Below are 20,378 nucleotides of genomic sequence, written 5' to 3' on the forward strand. Positions count from 1 at the left end.
GAAGATTAAACACCTACCCTGGCATTACCTCAAATTACATCTAAAAAGTCAAACTTTAATTTCAGCTTATTTTTATTATTTCTTTTATTTAAATTTACTTATTGCATTATAACAAAACACCTATTTGCTCTTTTGTTTAATTGACTTAAGTAACTTGTGTTTCCTACGCAATCCTCGTGATCGATACTTGGGGTAAAACCCATTATTACTACATCGGTGAAAATAGTACACTTGCTATTTTTCCGATCAAGTTTTTGGCGCCGTTGCCGGGGATTGCCAAAATATAAGTTTTATTTTAGTCAGTTAAAATTTTATTGCTCTGCAATTAAAATTCTTTTTGCTGAAATTTTTATTTGCTTATTTTAATTTTTTTTTAACTTATCTACTAATCGATTTCTAATCTTGTATGCGAGGTAAAGCCTCAGCTGAACTTCTTTTTAACGCAGAACCAGAAAGACTATTGAGAGCACGACTCCGAGAAGTCAAGCGAAAAAGACTGGCATCGAAAGAAGACTCCCCTGTAGTTTCAGAATCAGAAGACGAAGAAGTAATATCTATTCAGTCCGAGCAGTCAGATTCTGAGCCTGAAACTATGGCAGCTGATCCACCTCCTCCAGAGAGACTTTTGGGTGATTATGGAAGGGCCAATGCACCGCTTGGAAGAATGACCATTGTAAACCAACCGGTCAATGTTGCACACTTCCAACTTCATCCTTCAACTATCCGACAGTTGGAGAGCAAGCCGTTTGCGGGACGAATCAATGAAGATGCAAATAAGCATCTACAAAGATTCCTCACCACGACAACGTCATTAAAGATTGAAGGTCATTCTGAAGAAGCTAAGAGACTTGTAATGTTTCCTTTTACCTTATCTGAAGATGCGGAAGAGTGGTTTTACTCACTTCCAGCTGGAAGCATCACAACATGGCAACAGATGGAAACCGCTTTCTTGAACGAATACTTCCCCGCATCAGTCTTCATTCGAAAAAGATATGACATAGTGAATTTTAAGCAGAAAGAAGGGGAATCGTTGGGAGATGCATATAAAAGGTTCAAGAGGTGTTTGGTTGCTTGTCCTACTCATAACATGGACCCAACCGAGCAAATGCAGACTTTTGTTAATGGTCTCCGACTTAAGACAAAACAGCTTATCGACACTGCTGCCGGTGGCTCAACTAACTTTGCAACAGCCACTGGTATCAAGAGAATCATAGAAGCGATTGCCGCCAATGAGCACATTGAGTTATATGACCGCGCTATGAGCCAACCAGAAGGTAAAATTGATTTGAAGCTTGCTGATCAAGTAGTTAAAATGGAAGACCAAATTGCAGCTGAAGTAGAAAGAAGACTGAAGAAGATGAATCTTAGTGAACAAAAGGTAGCACAAGTTGAACCAGCGAACTCAGTTGTATGTGAAATATGTAGTGGACCACATTTTGCTATGCATTGTGTGGCAACGCAGGAACAGGTGGAACAGATTCATATGTTGAGGCAAAATAATCCTTACGCCAATACTTATAATCCGGGTTGGAAAAATCATCCTAATTTCGCATGGAAGGACCAACAAGGAAACTTTCAAAAGCAAGGATCAACCCAATTTCAAACTCCAGCGCAATCACAACAACACAGACCTCCACAACAACAACTTCCATATCAACAACAATTCCAACATCATCCTCAACAATTTCAACAACAGGTACCAAAGAAAGAAGATTGGGAGATCGCTCTTGAAAAAGTGGCAACCCAAAACTCTCAGTTTCAAGAAGAGACAAGAGCCAACCTCAGGAACACCACGGCTTCAATCAAAAATCTTGAAGTTCAAATGGGTCAAATAGCACAACATCTCACTCTACAGGCACAAGGAAACTTTCCGAACGAAACTGTGAAAGATCAAAAGAATCTAGAGAAGATCAATGCTGTTACAACAAGGAGTAAAAAGGTGTTAGAATCGGAAAAAGAAAAAGAAGAGATAGATGACCCTATGGTGATAGAGGTAGATTTGGAAATAAGAGAGAACCCAAGAGAGCCAGAAGTGGTGATACCACCGGTTAAACCAGCTGAAGAAAAAATTAAAAAAGGTGCTGAACCGGAAATTAAACTACCCTTCCCTTCAAGAGTAACGAAGAAGAATTCAAAAGAGAAAGACTTTAAGAAGTTCACTAAATTGTTCAAAAGGTTAGAGGTGAATCTACCTTTTTTTGAAGCACTTGAGCACATGCCTTTGTATAAGAAATTTATGAAGGAGGTGTTGGCGAAAAAGAAATCACTAGGAGGAGAACCAAAAAGTGTAATCGAGAAGTGTGGTATAGTCTCTTCAGCAAGAAAGATCCCAATTAAGAGGAAAGACCCTGGGCCGGTGGCGATACCATGCACTATCAAGAATATAGCATTTAAAAAGGTACTCCTCGATTCTGGTTCTAGTGTGAGTTTAATGCCGTTATCCATTTTCAAAAAGCTTGAATTAGAAAAGATTAATGAAAGTAAGACACAGTTAAGGTTCGCCGATCACACCGTTAAGAAATCCTATGGGGTAGCTGAAGATGTACTAGTGGAAGTTGATAAGTTTGTTTTCCCTGTTGACTTCCACATCATGGACATTCCGGAAGATGAAGAAACTCCTATCCTTCTTGGGAGACCCTTTTTGTCGACAGGCCGTTGTAATTTTGACATTGAAAAAGGGACGCTAACGCTGAAATCATTTGATGAAGAAGTAACCTTGAAGATGTTAGGAGTCAGGAAACATAGGTCAGATGTGAATGAGAAAACTTCAACTGGTATGACGAAAGGTGAACAAGAAGACAAAAATCTTAAAAATCTCCAAGAAAAAGTTTTAAGCATAGCCTCTCTGTTGGAACCAACTTATGTAGCCGCCAAAAGTCCTAAGAAAGCTAAGGAAATCGAGAAAAATGTGGGAAGCAAATGGAAGAGAAAAGTTATCCAGGCTTTTCATCTTCATGAGTTCGCGGTTGCGGAAGTGGCAAGCAACAAGGTTTGGAAAAGGAAATACCCTCCATAAAAGAGGGTAATGGACCGTCGAGCCATGCGACGTTAAACGAAGCGCTTCGTGGGAGGCAACCCACGGTTTTAATAATAAATCTTTCTGGTTGTTTGTCTTATTTTCAGGAAATAAAAGAGAGCATCTCCAGTGGAATCTAGGAAGTGATCATTGGAATGCAATTCCTCTGTGAGCCACCTCTCTGAGGCTGATTCTAAAACATTGAGGACAATGTTTAGTTCAAGTGTGGGAGGGGTTCTTTGCATTTGCCTTTAGTTGTTTTCCATTTTTGTTTTTGTTTGTGTGTTATGTTGACATTGTGTTATAGATTGAGTGATGAATGCCAAATGAATGATGATTGGTAGTTAGTGGATGAAAGGTGCAACCTGAACTTAATCTCTCGAGGTACTTTGGAAGTGGACATAGCCGAAAGTGTCGGACGCAACTTGAAGAACAGGACTGAGAAGGTAAGTGGTGAAATCGAGCCGGAAAGGAAAGTCACATGACATAAAGGGTGTGTTGAAGCTGCAAACTTAGCCTACATGGTGAGGAACATAAAATGCCAAACACATGTAAAGATCATCATGAGAGTGAAATCAGGTATGACTTTATCTCTCTAATTTTGCGTTTGTCCTACCGACACAGTACAATTATGAAATCACACACTGAGGCACTTGTTTGTTCTCCCCAGAGCCTTTCCGTCCTTCATTTATTTTTGTTTTATCCCTCGTTAAACCCGTTGAGCCATTCCCCCTTGTTTGTTAAACCCACACATGTCATCCTTAACCATAATTCTATCATTTTTGTTTGGCACTTGTGTAATTATTGTTTCTTTTGAACTTGTGTGAAATTGTAAGTTTGGGGTGGTGCTTAAGAAAATAAAGGGCAAGTGATATATGAAAAAAAAAAAAGAAAAGTGTGTAAAGCACAAGAAAAAAAAAAAGGAAAAAAATAGTTTGAAACACTTGCCTAAAAAGATTTGAAAGACTCGAACGATGTTGATTACCCGGTAATTAGGTAAAAAGGAGAGTCTAAGAAGAAACCCACTCACACAAAATCGAACACAAAGACAAGAAAAATAACATAAGTGCTAGTTCATAAACCATTCGCATATCAATCTCTTGTTTATCCTTCCTTCCACCTCAGCCCCGTTACAACCTAAAAAGTCCTCAAAAGTGTGTGAATTCTCTTTGTGTAGTGAAAGTAGGATGCATGCAAAGTCAAGGGTTGATATTGCATATCGTGATGTTGAGCGAAAAACACTCTAACCCTGAGAGACAATGTGAGAAGTGTGAAAAGTTTGCAGGTGAAATACACTCTGTTGTGAAGTGTGATGGACAACAAGGTTCGATAAGTCCAAAAGCTTAATCAAGAAAGGGAAGTAAGTTGCGAAAGACATCGACTATGTTGTGGAAAAGAAAAGTTTAAGGTGACCTCTGTTTGATCTCTTGCATCACTTGAGGACAAGCAATGAGATAAGTTTGGGGTTGTGATCGGTCACCATTTCTACTTAATTTCGTCATACATTCGGCATAAGATCGCCATACTTGGTAACACTTTGTGGTTGTTTTTAAGTGTTTTTCTTTAATTCATCTAATTTTAGTTATTCTATGAGCAATGTATTTTTATGTCGTTTTCTTTGTCAATTAGGTGCTTTTGATCTCGTTTGGTAATGGTTTCAGGTTAGCTTCAGAGTGATGGAAGATCGCGTGGCCAAAAGATGTGAAGAAAGAAGCAAAAAGCTAGGAAAAAGCATATGGGCAGAGGCGGACACGGTCTGACCGTGTCATCTGACACGGCCGTGTCAGGCCTCAAGAAGAATTGATCTCCCAGACCAGAAGCGGACACGGTCTGCCCGTGTCAAGGGACACGGCCGTGTCAGCGGTGCGGGCAGAATTTCTGAATTTTGGTTTTTCCAATCTTTTTAAAGTTCAGGGGCAGTTTGGGTATTCCGGCTGAGATCTGAAAACCTAGAGGGATTAAAAGAGGATTGAGAGACAAGGAGAAGGGATTTCTTTTTGATCGTACGAAAGAATTCCAGAAGAGAGCAAGATAGCGTATTCAAGGTTGTGGAAGACGAAGAGATTCAACGGTGGAAGCCATTGAAGATCAGAGTTCTCCTAATCTTTTGTAAATGTCTAAACTTTCTGATTTTGGTTTCTTGAATATTAAGAGAGGCTAAACCCCCCAATGCCAGGGGGGTGTCCCTGATTTGAATTGTAATGACTTTTGAATTCCGTATTTCTTTAATCAAGTATTAGTTTTATGCAATTTGATTGTTTAATGTTTTTATGCCTTCTTTGTCGGAAAAACAAAGATTGATCTACGGTTAACAATTTGTAGGACTACGGTTGTTAAGGTTTTTAAACAATTTGATCTAGTAGTTATCACCTAGGACTAGGGATACCGAAAGGTTATTTGAACATTCTTGATTATTTACATCTTTGGTTTATAAACCTTTGTTTCTAAGGACTTAGGCAATAGGATTGCAAACCAAAAGGCTTTCCACTAAGGACTTAGGGAAACACCCTTAAGAACAAATAGTTGCAGTCTATGAACTTGTTGAAGAGATCTTTTTACAGAGTCATTATAAGGAAGATTAAACACCTACCCTGGCATTACCTCAAATTACATCTAAAAAGTCAAACTTTAATTTCAGCTTATTTTTATTATTTCTTTTATTTAAATTTACTTATTGCATTATAACAAAACACCTATTTGCTCTTTTGTTTAATTGACTTAAGTAACTTGTGTTTCCTACGCAATCCTCGTGATCGATACTTGGGGTAAAACCCATTATTACTACATCGGTGAAAATAGTACACTTGCTATTTTTCCGATCACCTTTCAAGGAAAAGGACACTTAGATAAATATGAGATGGTTGAGCAAAGAGAAATCTAAGCTTAAATAAGAAGTGTTGGCTCTTCGAGAAAAGGCGAGTCAAGATGAGTCTCTTTAAAACGATACAAAAGTTCATATATTCCATCCTCTATTGCTTCAAAATGAACGAGCTTGAATATTTTATAAAAACAAATAAGAAGTCTCGAAAGGAAGCCAAAGTTGTTGATACGACAATGAAATCCTTACTCGACAAGGCTATGAAGGCTCTTTGTATTGGTCAAAAAGCATAGGTGTGTGTGGTATCCCAAAGGATAAGGGATACTCAGAGGCCTTAGTAGGCTTATAAGAGTTAGGGAGGTTAGAGATTGCTTGCGGCAGCGAGAGCCCTATATGGTGATATTTATGGTGTTTATAGTGGTAAGAGAGGCTAAGTCACGTGAGGTGAGAGGGCTCTCTATTATGCGATATAACAATTAAGTTATGATCTGTCTTCTTGTGTTAGAGGAGAGGTATTTATAGAGGCCCTTGGGCCTAGGATTTCCTTGGGAGTGATAATTTCCTACTAGTCAACGGTGGATCATTGAATCCTTACTTTCGAGGAAGATGTGGATTATCTATTGAATCTTAGCTTCACTATGACCAAGGAACGTCTTTCTTAATGTTTCTCATAATTAGGAAAGTGGGAGGGCTTAGGGCGATGAAATTCCCTTAGGGGCGACATATGGATGTCGCCTCTTTTGAGGGTTATAACCCCCCTCCTGCCTTAGATAAGCCTTTTACAAATATAACATTACACAATCCCTCAATAATAAGGGCTTTGATAATGGGAGGAGTTCTTTTAGACTATAGAGCGCTGGAGCATCCTAAGGCCCTAAGTCCCTCAGGCGCAGTTATGTTGAGCCTGAATCATGAGATTTTAAGTCCCTCGATGTGAGGCGTTATACTTCTTGGGTGGGACTTCTATCGAGCCCTTAGATAAAACTTACGACTAAGACTCTTAGGCTAGACTTTAGTCGCACCCATTGACGCGAGATTTATATATTTCGTCTCGTCCTAGTAAATTTCATGTCTCTTAGGAGAAGTTATGATGACCCTGGATGATGAAACTATAAGTCCCTTAGGCGAATTTATGTTAAGCCTAGATGATGAGACTATAAGTACTTCAGGTGAGGCATTAGACCTCTCGGATGAGACTTTTATCAAGCCATCAAACAAACCTTAAGACTAAGTCTCTCTTGGATGAGATTTAAATGTTTGGTCCCGCCCTAGGAAACTCCAAGTTTCTAAAGAAAAGTTATGTCGAGCCTGGTTGATGAGACTATAAGTCCGTCAAACGGGGTGTTAGACCTCTCGGGTGGCCCTAAGACAAGACTAAGCCTCTTAGACTACACTTCAGTCCCACCACTTAGGTGAGATTTATATGTTTGGTCCCTCCCAAGGAAACTCTAAGTCTCTCTGGCAAAGTTATGTTGAGCTTGGTTCATGAGACTATAAGTCCCTCAGGCGAAGTTATTTTGAGACTTGTTGATGAGACTATAAGAACCCTCAGGAGAAGTTATTTTGAGCCTTGCTAATGAGACTATATGTCCCTTAGGCAAGACATTATACCTCTCAGGCGAGACTTCTATCAAGCCCTCAAACAAGACTTAAGACTAAGCCCCTTAGGGTAGACTTCAGTCGCGCCTCTTGGTAAATATTTATATGTTTGGTCCCGCCCGATGAAATTTCAAGCCTCTGAGGAAAATGTATATTGAGCTTGGATGATGAGATTGTAAGTCCCTCAGCGAGGAGTCAGACCTCTCGGACAGGGCTTTTATCAAGTCCTCAAACCAGGCTTAAAACTAACTTTCTTAAGCTATATTAAAGTCGTGCCTCTTGTGAGAGATTTACATGTTTGGTCCCTCCCGAGGAAACTCCAAGTCTCTTAGGCAGGGAGTTTGGATCGTTTATTTGTACTGACTTAAAGGTTGACAATGATTTTTACTAGGAGGTCCAACCCACAACATATTTCTTTAAGTGGCGGCAATGATCTTTGTCATGACGTCCAACATAAATAATATTTCCTTAAGAGACGACAATGACCTTCTTCCTGAAGTTCATCATACAATATATTACCTTAAGAGGCGGTAAAGATCTTCACCAAGAAGTCCAAACTACACCATATTGCCTTAAGAGGCGGTAAAGATCTTCACCAAGAAGTCCAAACTACACCATATTGCCTTAAGAGGCGGCAAGGATATTCATCATGAAGTCCAACATACAAACTAATCCCTTAAGAGGCGACAAGGATTTTCGTCATGAAGTCTGACATACAAACCATTTCCTTTAGAGACGACAAAGATCTTTGTCATGAAGTCCATCATACAAAATATTTCCTTAAGAGTCGGCCCAGATCTTTGTCATGAAGTCGAGAATACAAAATATTTCCTTAAGAGGCGACAAGGATCTTTGTCTTGAAGTCCATATACTAAATATTTCCTTAAGAGGCGACAAAGATCTTCTTCATGAAGTCCAACATACAAAATATAAGAAATTGTTCTTAATTGTCATAAACATTCAAGAAATTGTTCATCGACAAGTGATTATCTCTCTTAAGAAATTACAACAATATAACTGTAATAATATGTTAGATGGAGGGTGTTCCAAATTTTGGGTAGGAGCTCTCCATCTAGTTCCTTCAACTTGTACGCCCAGTGGGGAGATTGTGGAATATGTGATATGGTATTTCCCATTGGGTTGTAATTTCCACGCTGTGCGAGTAGAACTACTTGTTTTAATACCATATTGCCTTTTGACATTTCCCTCTGCATGACGTTGGAATTGTACCTTTTGGCGACTTTATGACTATCATAGAATTCTCGGACATGGGCGACTTCTCTCAATTCATTGATCAAATCCACCACACATTCCAATTCTGCATTATTTACCTCTTGAGCAAATTGGGAACATCGCCATGAGGGTGTGTCAATATCTATGGGTAGAATGGCATACGCTCCATACATCATGGTGAGTGGAGTTCTTTAATGGTACAATATGGGGTTGAGTGATATGACCATACTTTTTTGTCGAGCAGTTCCGTCCATTAGTTGTTGGCATCATAAAGATTCTTTTTGAGTCCTTTCAAAATCACCTTGTTCGTCGATTTAGATTTCCCATTGGCTTGCAGATGTACAAAAGATACGAAATTTGTTTGCACTCCTAAATCTTGGTAAAAATCGATGACCATGGCATTGGCAAACTAGGTTCCGTTGTCGGAAACAATGGCGCTGGGAATCCCAAACCTGCACATGATTTTCAACCAATAGAAGTGGAAAAAATTTTCTGCTTTAGTTTTAGCGACCACTTCCGCCTATACCCATTTTGTGAAGTTATCTATTCCTACTATCAAGAATTTTAGTTGCTTGGTGTCAGAGAAAACAAACCTAAGATGTCTACCCCCACTGTTTGAAAGATCGGGATGACGTCTTTGACTAAAGAAGCTCGGCTGGGGCGTGATGAAGGTCAACATGCCTCTAACACTGGTCAAACTTCTTGATAAAAACATTGTTATCCTTCATTTGGGTGGGCCAATAGTATCATGCCCTTAGCAATTTATGGGCGAAATCCTTCCTGCCAATATGACTATCGCCGACTCCTTTGTACACTTCACCAAGTACTAAGGTGATTTCATGTTCTCACAGGAGGCGTAGAATTTAAGATGCTCTCCCCATTTTATAAAATTTTCTTGCGAGAATGGAGTACTTGACATCCTGATTTTAGACTTTCCTCGCTTCCCCTTAATTAAGAGGGATTTTGTCCTCCTACAAGTAGTGCAGTATGGGTGACATCTAATTTGATTTGGGGATGATTTCTAGGAAGTAAACTTTTCCTCCTAAATGTTGGGGGAACGAGATCTCCCGTATCACTCTTCTGTTAAACCTTATTGTTTTTGAGTCGACAAGATTGGATAGAAGGCCTGCTTAGAATTTCTGTTCGCGGGGAACATATTCTTCTTCAAATGATGTAAATTGTGTAGATAGACTGTGTACCTTGTGTAGATATTTTATCAACTGAGGTTTTTTGGCCTGGTACTATTTAAATATAGCAAGAAATGCTGAAGGAAAATCTTGAGTTGTAATCATACCTGGTTATGAGAGATTGATGAAGCAGGAGGAATGAAAAGGGCGAAAACTTTAAATGGATCTCTGAATCACTTCTAGTCCTATTTGCATAAAAAAGAGACGAAGACGTATCTTTGGAAAGTAACTGTAATCTTGAAAGATAAGAGGTTGCGAAAACTTCTAAATATTCTACTCACTCTCTTTAAAAGAAATGTCAGTTGAAGGATCAAGATCAACTATGAACAAAAATCACAAGATAAACAACTAGATTTCCCCACATGGTTGCCAGCTCGAGTGCACTAAAGTACTCTCTAAATTGCGTCATACCCTAGTTGGCCACGTCATTGTACGTGACAAGAATGGACAGCAAAGTGTTTCGTCGATGGGACCGCATTAAATGTATTTGTTTTCCTTTACTACTTCAAAAAAAATATCCTAACAATTCAGTTCTATCTCACCTAATGATATTAAGGGCCCCCTAGCTCCTTTAGTTCCCGACAAAACCTTAGGGGCAACTATTCAAGACTGACAAAAGAACCAAATGATCAAGGCCCAGTCCATCTCAAATCCACTCTACTTGACCCAAAGCGTAAAACTAGTTCACATGTGAAGAACAAGGTTCAACCTCTGATCTCTACTTTCATTATACTCATAATAAATTTTAAACTAACTTGAGTGTTGGAGTGCTAACCATGCAGGTCCACCCCGCGCCGTCGAAAAGAAGAATGGAATCACCATTCAAGATCAACAATTATTCAACTCTATCCATTTATGTATCCTTCACGGAGTTAGAGCATCCACTTCCAATTCTTGAACACGTGAGAACACTTGTTTATTATGAGAAATAAGAATAATTTATCATAACTGTTAAATTTTGATTCAGTCAAATTAATCAATTAGATTAATTTTTGTTTTCATAGTCCTATCTTAATTGCAACTTATATAATTTATATCAAAACTTAATTTTTGTTATATTTTAAGAAAAAAATATTTATTGCATTTTTAGAATAATGTTAATCAGTTGAAATATTTTTTAAACTTTTTAAACATAAAACAAATTAATCCAAAAACCAGAAATTAAACTTGAATAAAACTTTACATATTTGTTAACCAAATTAATTAATATTTTATGACTCAATCCAAATTATAAAACAAAACAATCTTAATTTCCAATCTACATTGTATTAATGAAATATGTAAATATACATTCTTCAACAATATTAATGTTTTAGAAAATTCAAAACTTTTTTCACAACATTTTTGCTTACCTAATCACGAATAATAGAAGAAAGCCTTGTTATACTTCCAGCATAGCCAGGTTTATTTTACCAGCTTTAACTGTACAGGTTTATTTTATCAGCTTTAACTGTACATAGTGTTGGCTTTTAGTTTTTAGCAAAAGCATCTCCCTATTTACCAACATGCTATCAATTCCTTTCACGAGAATTTCTCAATAAACCCCGTAAATCTATTAGGTATCTGACGAAATTTCATTTGTATTTCCTATTTTCATAGATGTACTTTCGAAAATATTTTTGTAAATAAATAGTTTTTTTTCGTAGATGCATCTCCGGAAGCATTAAAACATAGTTAAACTTGGTATTTTTTCAAGTAATTAGGAAAATCTCAAGTTCATGAAATCTTCAATATCTACATTTACGGAAGAGTTTGAAAATAGAATGTTCCGTAAATGTACTTACGGAATATTCTGTTATATTTTAAATCAATTACATTTCGCTCCAAAATTCAATTTTTATAACAAAAATGAAACATCAAATTATAGCAAATCAAAATAGTGTAACTGAGGTTTTCCAATAACTTTGATTTACTATAATTGATGTTTCATTTTTGTTTAAAATATTGGAGTTTAGAAGTGAAATGTAATTCATTTGAAAATATAACAGAATGTTCCGTAAATACATCTACAGAAAACTTTATTTTCAAATCCTTTCGTAGATACATCTACAGAAAAAATCAAAATTTTAAAAAAAATACTTCTAGAAATACATGTACGAAAATAGGATTTTAATTTTACCGATTCGCAAGTGCGTGTGAAATTCATAGAATGGGATAAGAAAATTCATAGAATGGGATAAGAAATTCTATAGCAGAACTATTTATTAGAAAACTTTGACAAAATTAAATATATTGAGAGTGAATTGAAAACTTTCTTTAAAAATAAAAAATAAATTAGATGCATTAAAGGACATTAGATTAGATGCATTTAACAAAAAGAAAAGTTAGTCACACTAATAATTAAAACTTTCCACACATATGAAAGTCCAACAGGTGGCTTGGAAAGAATGGCTAGTCAATTATGTAAGGTAGATAGAGTCTATATAAGTGGGCAATATAAGGAAGAGAGACAAACAAGAGTACTAGTCCAATACAATGGCTGTTACTACTAATCTTAAAATTTCATATCTAACAAACACACTTCCTCGTAAATCTTGGATTTCCACTTATCATTCATGGAGCTTATCGCTACTAAATTCAAAATCTGGAAGCTTGCATCGTAAATTATCGATTATGTCCGTTGCTCTAAATGACAACAAGGTACACTCTTACTAATCTCTCTCATCATATATCATTTTCTGTTCTAAAATGTGTGATTTTATTAGTATTTTTTATACATTAAGAAGTGTGTGTAAATAAAAGAGAAAAAAAATAATATTTTTATTATAAATATATTTTAAAAGATATTGAATTGTCAAAGATCTAAGTAATATTGAGTAGAAAGTAAAATTGAAACAGAAAAATTGAATATTTTATTTTATTTTATTTTTTAAGTACTTATTTTACAAAATAGTTGACTCAATATACAATTATATTCTATGTTTAAGATAGAGACATTCAAATCAATTAAAATTATCTAACATTTGAAAATTCTATTTTGATTTTGCCCCCCTGAATTTTTTTTTTTTTGTAAACTGCCCCCTATAAAACACAGATTCTGTTTTCAGAAGCCCCTATCCCTTGTTTGGCTGACTGGACGTGGGACCAAGGATCGAACCCACCACTAGCATGTTAATGAGCAACTCCTCAACCAACTGAGCTACAACATTTCGTTGTAACTAAATATTGTTTATTAGCTTTTCTTATTAATGTTTTAACTGAATAAAAACTGAACATATTAATTACTAAATTTTTTATAAACTATTAATATATATACTTTTATATAAAATATATTTATATTAAAACTGTACATATAAAATGATTTTTTTTTTTAAAACTGTACATATAAAATGATTTATATAATATATATTAGAATCATTATAAAAAACTGTACATATAAAAAAACTATACATATTAATTTATAATTTTGTTTGTTTTATATAATATATATTAGAATCATTATAAAAATATATATAAATGATTTATAACACAATTACTTTAACACAATTAATTTTTATATATAACGTTTTATATTAATATACTAACTTTTATATATAACGTTTTAATATACTAACTTTTATATGTTAAACGTTTTAATATATATACTTTTATATAAAATATATTTATATTAAAACTGTACATATAAAATGAATTTTTTTTAAAAAAAACTGTACATATAAAATGATTTATATAATATATATTAGAATCATTATAAAAAACTGTACATATAAAAAAACTATATATTATAAAACTGTACATAATATAATATATACTAACAAAATAAATAAACTATACATATTAAAAAAACTGTACATATACTAACAAAATGTACATATAAAAAAACTGTACACAATTAATATATATTAGAATCATTATAAAAATATTTATAAATGATTTATAACACAATTAATTTAAAAGTATATATATATATATATATATATATAAGTATATATATTAAAAATTTAACACAATTAATTTTTATATATAACGTTTAATATTATAACACAATTAATTTAAGAATTTATAAATTTAAAATATTATATAAAACGTTTTATATTAATATACTAACTTTTTATGCTAATATAAATTTAAAATATTATATAAAACGTTTTATATTAATATACTAACTTTTTATGCTAATATAAAATACATTAATATGTTTAGTTTTTATTCAGTTAAACGATTAATAAGAAAAGCAAATAAAAAACATTTAGTTACAATGAAAACTCGTAGCTCAGTTGGTTGAGATGTTGCTCATTAACATACTTGTAGTGGGTTTGATCTTTGGTTGAGACAAAAATTTTAATTCATTTTTTGCTTATTAAACATGTTATACAATAAGTAAGCAAGTCCAGTCAGCCAAACAAGGACTTCAAATGCCAAGTCAGCCAGATCCCCCACGTCCAGTCAGCCAAACAAGGTCAGCCAGATCCCCACGTCCAGTCAGCCAAACAAGGGATAGGGGCAAGTCCAGTCAGCCAAACAAGGACTTCAAATGCCAAGTCAGCCAGATCCCCCACGTCCAGTCAGCCAAACAAGGTCAGCCAGATCCCCACGTCCAGTCAGCCAAACAAGGGATAGGGGCTTCTGAAAATAGAATCTGTGTTTTATAGGGGGCAGTTTACAAAAAAAAAACTTCAGGGGGGCAAAATCAAAACTTATACAATAAGTAAGCAAGTCCAGTCAGCCAAACAAGGACTTCAAATGCCAAGTCAGCCAGATCCCCACGTCCAGTCAGCCAAACAAGGGATAGGGGCTTCTGAAAATAGAATCTGTGTTTTATAGGGGGCAGTTTACAAAAAAAAAACTTCAAGGGGGCAAAATCAAAACTCGCCCTAGTGGCAGGGGGGCATCATATATTTAACCATATATATATATATATATATATATATATATATATATATATATATATATATATATATATATATATATTAAAACTAAATTATAAATAAATTAAACTACTCTTATCCGGATTACAACAAAGAATCCATATTCTTTTTTTTCTAATAGAATACCAATTTTAAATTTGTGTCATTATTTAAAACTATTTATTGGACAAGAATTGAGCAGAAAAGTCTATTTAAAATTTGAATTGTTTAATTCATTTACTAAAAGAGAAAATAAAGAAAGTAAGAATTTGTTTGTTTTAACTTTGAAAAAATAGGATTTTTTTATATGTTTAAATATTAAAAGGTATTAAAATTTATTGTTGATAAATTAAAAGATTAATTTTAATATCCTGAAATATAAATATAAATTATTGAAGATTAAAACATAGTAGAAATTACAATTTTTTTAAAAATAATTCTCTGAAAAATAATTTTAATGAAAAGCTATTTGGAATAGCGTTAAACTTAAATAATTTTTTCTATAAAAACTTAATATAAAAATTATAGTAAAATAATAAAATATCAAAATTAATATTTTAAGAATAACTATTTAAATTTATTTTAAATTTATAATTTTTTAAACAAAAATATATAACACTATAAAATCATTTTTTAAAATTGAAACAAAGGAGCTCTAAAATTCATCTAAAAATCCATTTTAATTTTTTGTGATAACCAATGTCAAAGAATGAAGTATTGTTGTGAGAAAAAGAGAGTTATCAAGAAAACCCTTCAATTCAAAGGGAAGAATTAGAGACATAATCAAAATAAGTTATACGGTTATTGTATTCACTTTTTCAATGGAAGTTAAGTGATTACAAGTGAAAACAAACTAACAATCAATCTCTCTCCTAACAAATGATAGAGCAACTATATGTATGTTATATATGATGATATATAATTCTGAAACATGACATACATAGCTACTAGCATAATATTTAAATAAACATCGACCACTGTTTGCTCGAACAGACTTCGGCTACTTTGACTACAGCATGTTTGGATAGACTTTGACTACAATATGCACAAACTATTCAGCCAATTCCAAAACTATCCTTCTCGAAACCGGAGATCGATCCATACTACATATCTCTCCTCGAAAATGAGGAAATTTGAAAAGAAGATATAATTTCTTTCACATTTGAATTAAAATGTCATTTTATTTAATGGCATCTTAAATACTACTCCCTCCGACCTTATTTATAAACAAAAATTCTTTTTTTAGGTTCATTGAGTAATGAATGTATTTGATATGCATAATAGACCAAATACATTCATTACTCAGAATCTTTCCTTATAAATAAGGTCGGAGTAATACAATCTAAGATAAGAAGAAATCACTATACATTTCCTTCATTATTTATTCATTGAATTCTCGTTTCTTTATTAGAACAATCATGCTACTCTTCTATAGAAAGGGCCGTATCTAACAAAATTGAAGCCTCCACCAACATTTTTATTTAACATTCCTCTTAAATGTTCATAGTTTTTCACAATAAAAAAATTATAACCGTGTGTCTAAAAAAATATTATAACTGTTATACTGTTAAAAATATTTTAGCTTTTATCATAACTAATTTTAAAATTATACACATGAATAAAAATGGTATAATGATCCAGTATAATATTTTAGTGACAGAGTATATATGAAAATTGAGTTAAAAATAATTCGGAATATTAGAATGAATTGCACCTACCTTAACTATGTTTCATGTTGTTGTTGTTAGTTGTCACCTTTACTAACAGATGACAAGACCAGCAGTTTGGATCAATGCAGAAGAAGAAGCCAAGAGGCACTGTTAAACTCGAGTGATCCTATTGAAACAATGAAGATGATTGACTCAATCCAAGGGTTAGGAATTAGCCACCATTTAGAAGATGAGATCAATATCCAACTTGAGAGAATATGTGATTGGGATGCTTCTAGAAATCTCTTTGCAACATCTCTTCAATTTCGTTTACTCCGACATAACGACCGGCCCACATCTTCTGGTATATTACATTTTCATTTTGTTAAATGTTGTCTGTTTGTCTTCTATTTCTGTACTGTTTGTCTTCTATTTCTTTACGATCTTTGTTATATAAAAAAAATGTTGCTAAATTGATTAAACTTACTTAATGTTGTTGTTTGGCTGTAGACGTTTTCAACAAGTTTTTGGACAAGAGTGGCAATTTCAAGGAGTCACTCACCAATGACATTTGGGGTATGTTAAGCCTATATGAGGCCTCATATTTAGGGACAGAAGATGAAGAAATATTAAAGAAAGCATTGGAATTTTCAAGGACTCATCTAAATGAGTTAATCTCACACATGAGTCCTCAAATAGGTTACAAGCACATTGTTAGATCCTTAACACTTCCAAAGCATCTAAGAATGGCAAGGTTAGAAGCTAGAAACTACATGGAAGAATATAGCCATGCAAGTAGCCAAATACCAGCTCTTTTGGAATTAGCAAATTTGGACTCTGACATGATTCAGTCACTGCATCAAAGAGAATTAGCAGAAATATGCAGGTGGTGGAAAGAGTTGGGACTTGTAGAAAGTCTTGGTTTTGCAAGAGATAGACCAACAGAGTGTTTTTTATGGACATTGGGGATTTTTCCAGATCCGTGTCATTCAAATTGTCGCGTTGAACTTACCAAAACAATATGCATTTTGCTAGTTATGGATGATATCTTCGACACTTATGGAAGATTCGATGAACTTGTTCTTTTCACAAAGGCAATTAAAAGGTATGCCTCTATAGAAATATGGATTGTTTGATATTGATCCAATGAAACTGACACGCTGATTACGAAATTATTAATAGAAATTTATACGGATTTTCTCTTGCAGGTGGGATCTTGATGCAGTAGAGGACCTTCCGGAATACATGAAGATATGTTACATGGCATTATATAATACCACTCATGAAATTGCATATAGAATTCAGAAGGACCGTGGATTAACCGCGGTCGCCTACTTGAAAAGAACAGTAAGAATCTGAAATAAACTATCAGTTAATTTAAAACAAAGTTGAATTAGAAGAGTAACTTGTTAATAATCACTTATTGTTGATTATTTGGTGTAGTGGATTGACATATTTGAAGCATTTCTTGAAGAAGCCAAGTGGTTCAATAATGGATATGTGCCAAGTTATAAGACATATTTGGATAATGGAGTGATTACTGCTGGATCATGCATGGCATTGGTGCATGCTACTTTCCTCATTGGTGATGATCTCTCAAAGGAAACTATTTCCATGATGAAACCATATCCCAGACTCTTCACTTGCTCCGGAGAAATTCTTCGGTTATGGGATGACTTAGGAACTTCAACGGTATTTCTCATATCACTACTAAACACTTCTAAGCTTAATTTAGATCAATAATATATTTCATATTTTGATGTTCAGGAGGAACAAGAAAGAGGAGATAATGCTAGCAGCATACAATGCTTGATGGGAGAGAATAATATTACAGATGAAAACGAAGGAAGGAAACACATAAGGCTGTTAATAGGGAACTTGTGGCGAGAACTCAATGGCCTTGCCATGACCAAAACCTTGCCCTTATCTGTTGTTAAAGCTTCCCTTAACATGGCTAGAACTGCGCAAGTTATTTATCAACATGGAGATGATAAAAGCACTTTTAGTGTTGATGATTATGTACAAACATTGATCTTCACATCATTACCTACTAGCAAATAAGAAGAAAATATATCAAATGTGAGTGGTATGAATCAAAATACTTGAATCAAAATTCCAGCCCTAACTGTTTTAACTAACTTATGTTACTAACTGTTTTATTCCTAACAGTCCCTAATAGCTTAAACTAACTTTTCCTAACTAACCATAACCTCTAACTAACAGTTAGTTACTAACTAAAACTCAAATGTTTGCTAAACTAATTCACAACTAACCTAGTCGGTTTCCCAATAATAACAACCTAGTTTAAAACAAATTAAACTAACTATAACAAATTGACTCACAAACTAACTCATTCAACCGAGTTTCTAACACATTAAATAAGAACCGTGGTTTTATGATATGACCACAGTTTAGAACTGAGGCGCAATATAAACCGTGACATTAATCTAAATACGTGAACCGTAGCCTATACAAGCCATGGATGTCTATAAAACGTGGCCCAAACAAGAAAACTGTGGTTTATACTTTAGGCCACGCCTGCATATCCCACAGTCTGATTTCCGTGGCCAACACGTTAAACCACGGTTATTTTGCATATAGCCGTGGTTTCGCGCGTGACCGTGGCAGATGACTTTTTTTTTTGTAACTAATACTAACATCGAACATTTCATTCTAACCTCCAACTACTAAAAGCTGACCCAAACTGATATAACTAACTGTAACTTAATAGAAAAACAAACCCCTAACAGCAACAGCAAAAAACCTATTCAGTAACCAACATATGATAGAATCATATAACTGATTCCATAAACCAACTCTAAGGCTATGTTTGAGAGTTTGGAGGGGAGGAGAGGGGAAGGCTTCCAAAAATGAAATTTTAAAAAAATATAGAAAAATATTTGACATTTTTAAAAAAAATGATTTTGTTTAGAATGATAAAAGAGTCATTATCATTACTAAATTTTTAATTTTCAGAATACTATAACAACCTAAAAGATATTTGAAAAATTTATGTAAGCCCTTCAAAGCCCTCCAAAACCCTCCTTCAATACAATTTTTGAGTTCCCCCATTTTATGGGGTTTTTGGTGTTAGGATTAAACTCAAACCCTCCAAAATCCTCCTACCCAAAATCTTTTTATCCTTTCACCCAATTCTTTTTATTTTTCAAAGCCCTTCCCTCCCTTCCCCTACAAACTCCCAAACATAGCCTAAGTAACCACTTGAATCCCAACCCTTGATTCCTCTATCTGCAAGCTTCCATCCAACAACTCAGAATCTCACAAGTATGCTAACTTCCTCTTCCTCTCAACTTATATAAGTCAATCATCACTACTCTTATCAGGGACACACACCATTTTCCCCCTTCATCACCCTCTCAATCCTCTCTCCCATATAATCTCACCCCCACTTCTTCATCTTCAACCATTCTCACCAACTCTCAATCCATCACCATTTCCATTCCTTCATCAACCTCACACTCTCATCTTCGCCTCTGTAACCTTCTTCACGTACGTTCAATATCCTCTGCAACTTCATCACTCACCTTCTTCCAATCTTCATCACACCTTCACCAACCTCTCACTCTCAATACCTTCTCCATAGCTTTATCTCTCACACTCAGAATCTCACAAAACAACAACTGTGCATCAACAAAAGCACAAACACTCTCATAAAAACAAACACAACAACTCACCAACAACAATCTTTCAGCGCCTTCAACTCACAACAACGACCACTAAAAACTACCAACAAAAAAACATTTTCTAGATGAACTATGGAGCTCTGATTTCTTCATTGCACTATAGAGATACTTAGGCACAAGGTTTAAACACTGAGGCGAGCATACTAATTTAAAATTTATTTCTTCCCCTAATTATATCCAACAATAACCCATTAGCAAGTAACCTTTAGATAACCAAACCTTTACACATAAAACGAGCAAAATGGTTCCCGTTGAGTACAACAAATGTGAGGGCTGCTAATACATTCCCCTTACATAATCGACTCCCGAACTTGAATTTGGTTGC

General features: G+C 34.5%; 1 protein-coding gene across 1 annotated transcript; it reads left to right on the plus strand.

The window, feature by feature from the left end:
- The first annotated feature begins 12,324 nt into the window (after positions 1 to 12,324).
- LOC131648069 (probable terpene synthase 11) lies at positions 12,325 to 18,487 on the plus strand. Its single transcript, XM_058917861.1, has 6 exons — positions 12,325 to 12,493; positions 16,449 to 16,713; positions 16,860 to 17,454; positions 17,558 to 17,696; positions 17,793 to 18,041; positions 18,117 to 18,487. Exons 1-6 carry the CDS (start codon positions 12,329 to 12,331, stop codon positions 18,408 to 18,410), a joined length of 1,707 nt encoding a protein of 568 aa, XP_058773844.1. The 5' UTR covers positions 12,325 to 12,328; the 3' UTR covers positions 18,411 to 18,487.
- Positions 18,488 to 20,378: the final 1,891 nt, after the last annotated feature.

The sequence above is a fragment of the Vicia villosa genome, linkage group LG2 (genome assembly GCF_029867415.1).
Source record: "Vicia villosa cultivar HV-30 ecotype Madison, WI linkage group LG2, Vvil1.0, whole genome shotgun sequence".
Taxonomy (NCBI): domain Eukaryota; kingdom Viridiplantae; phylum Streptophyta; class Magnoliopsida; order Fabales; family Fabaceae; genus Vicia; species Vicia villosa.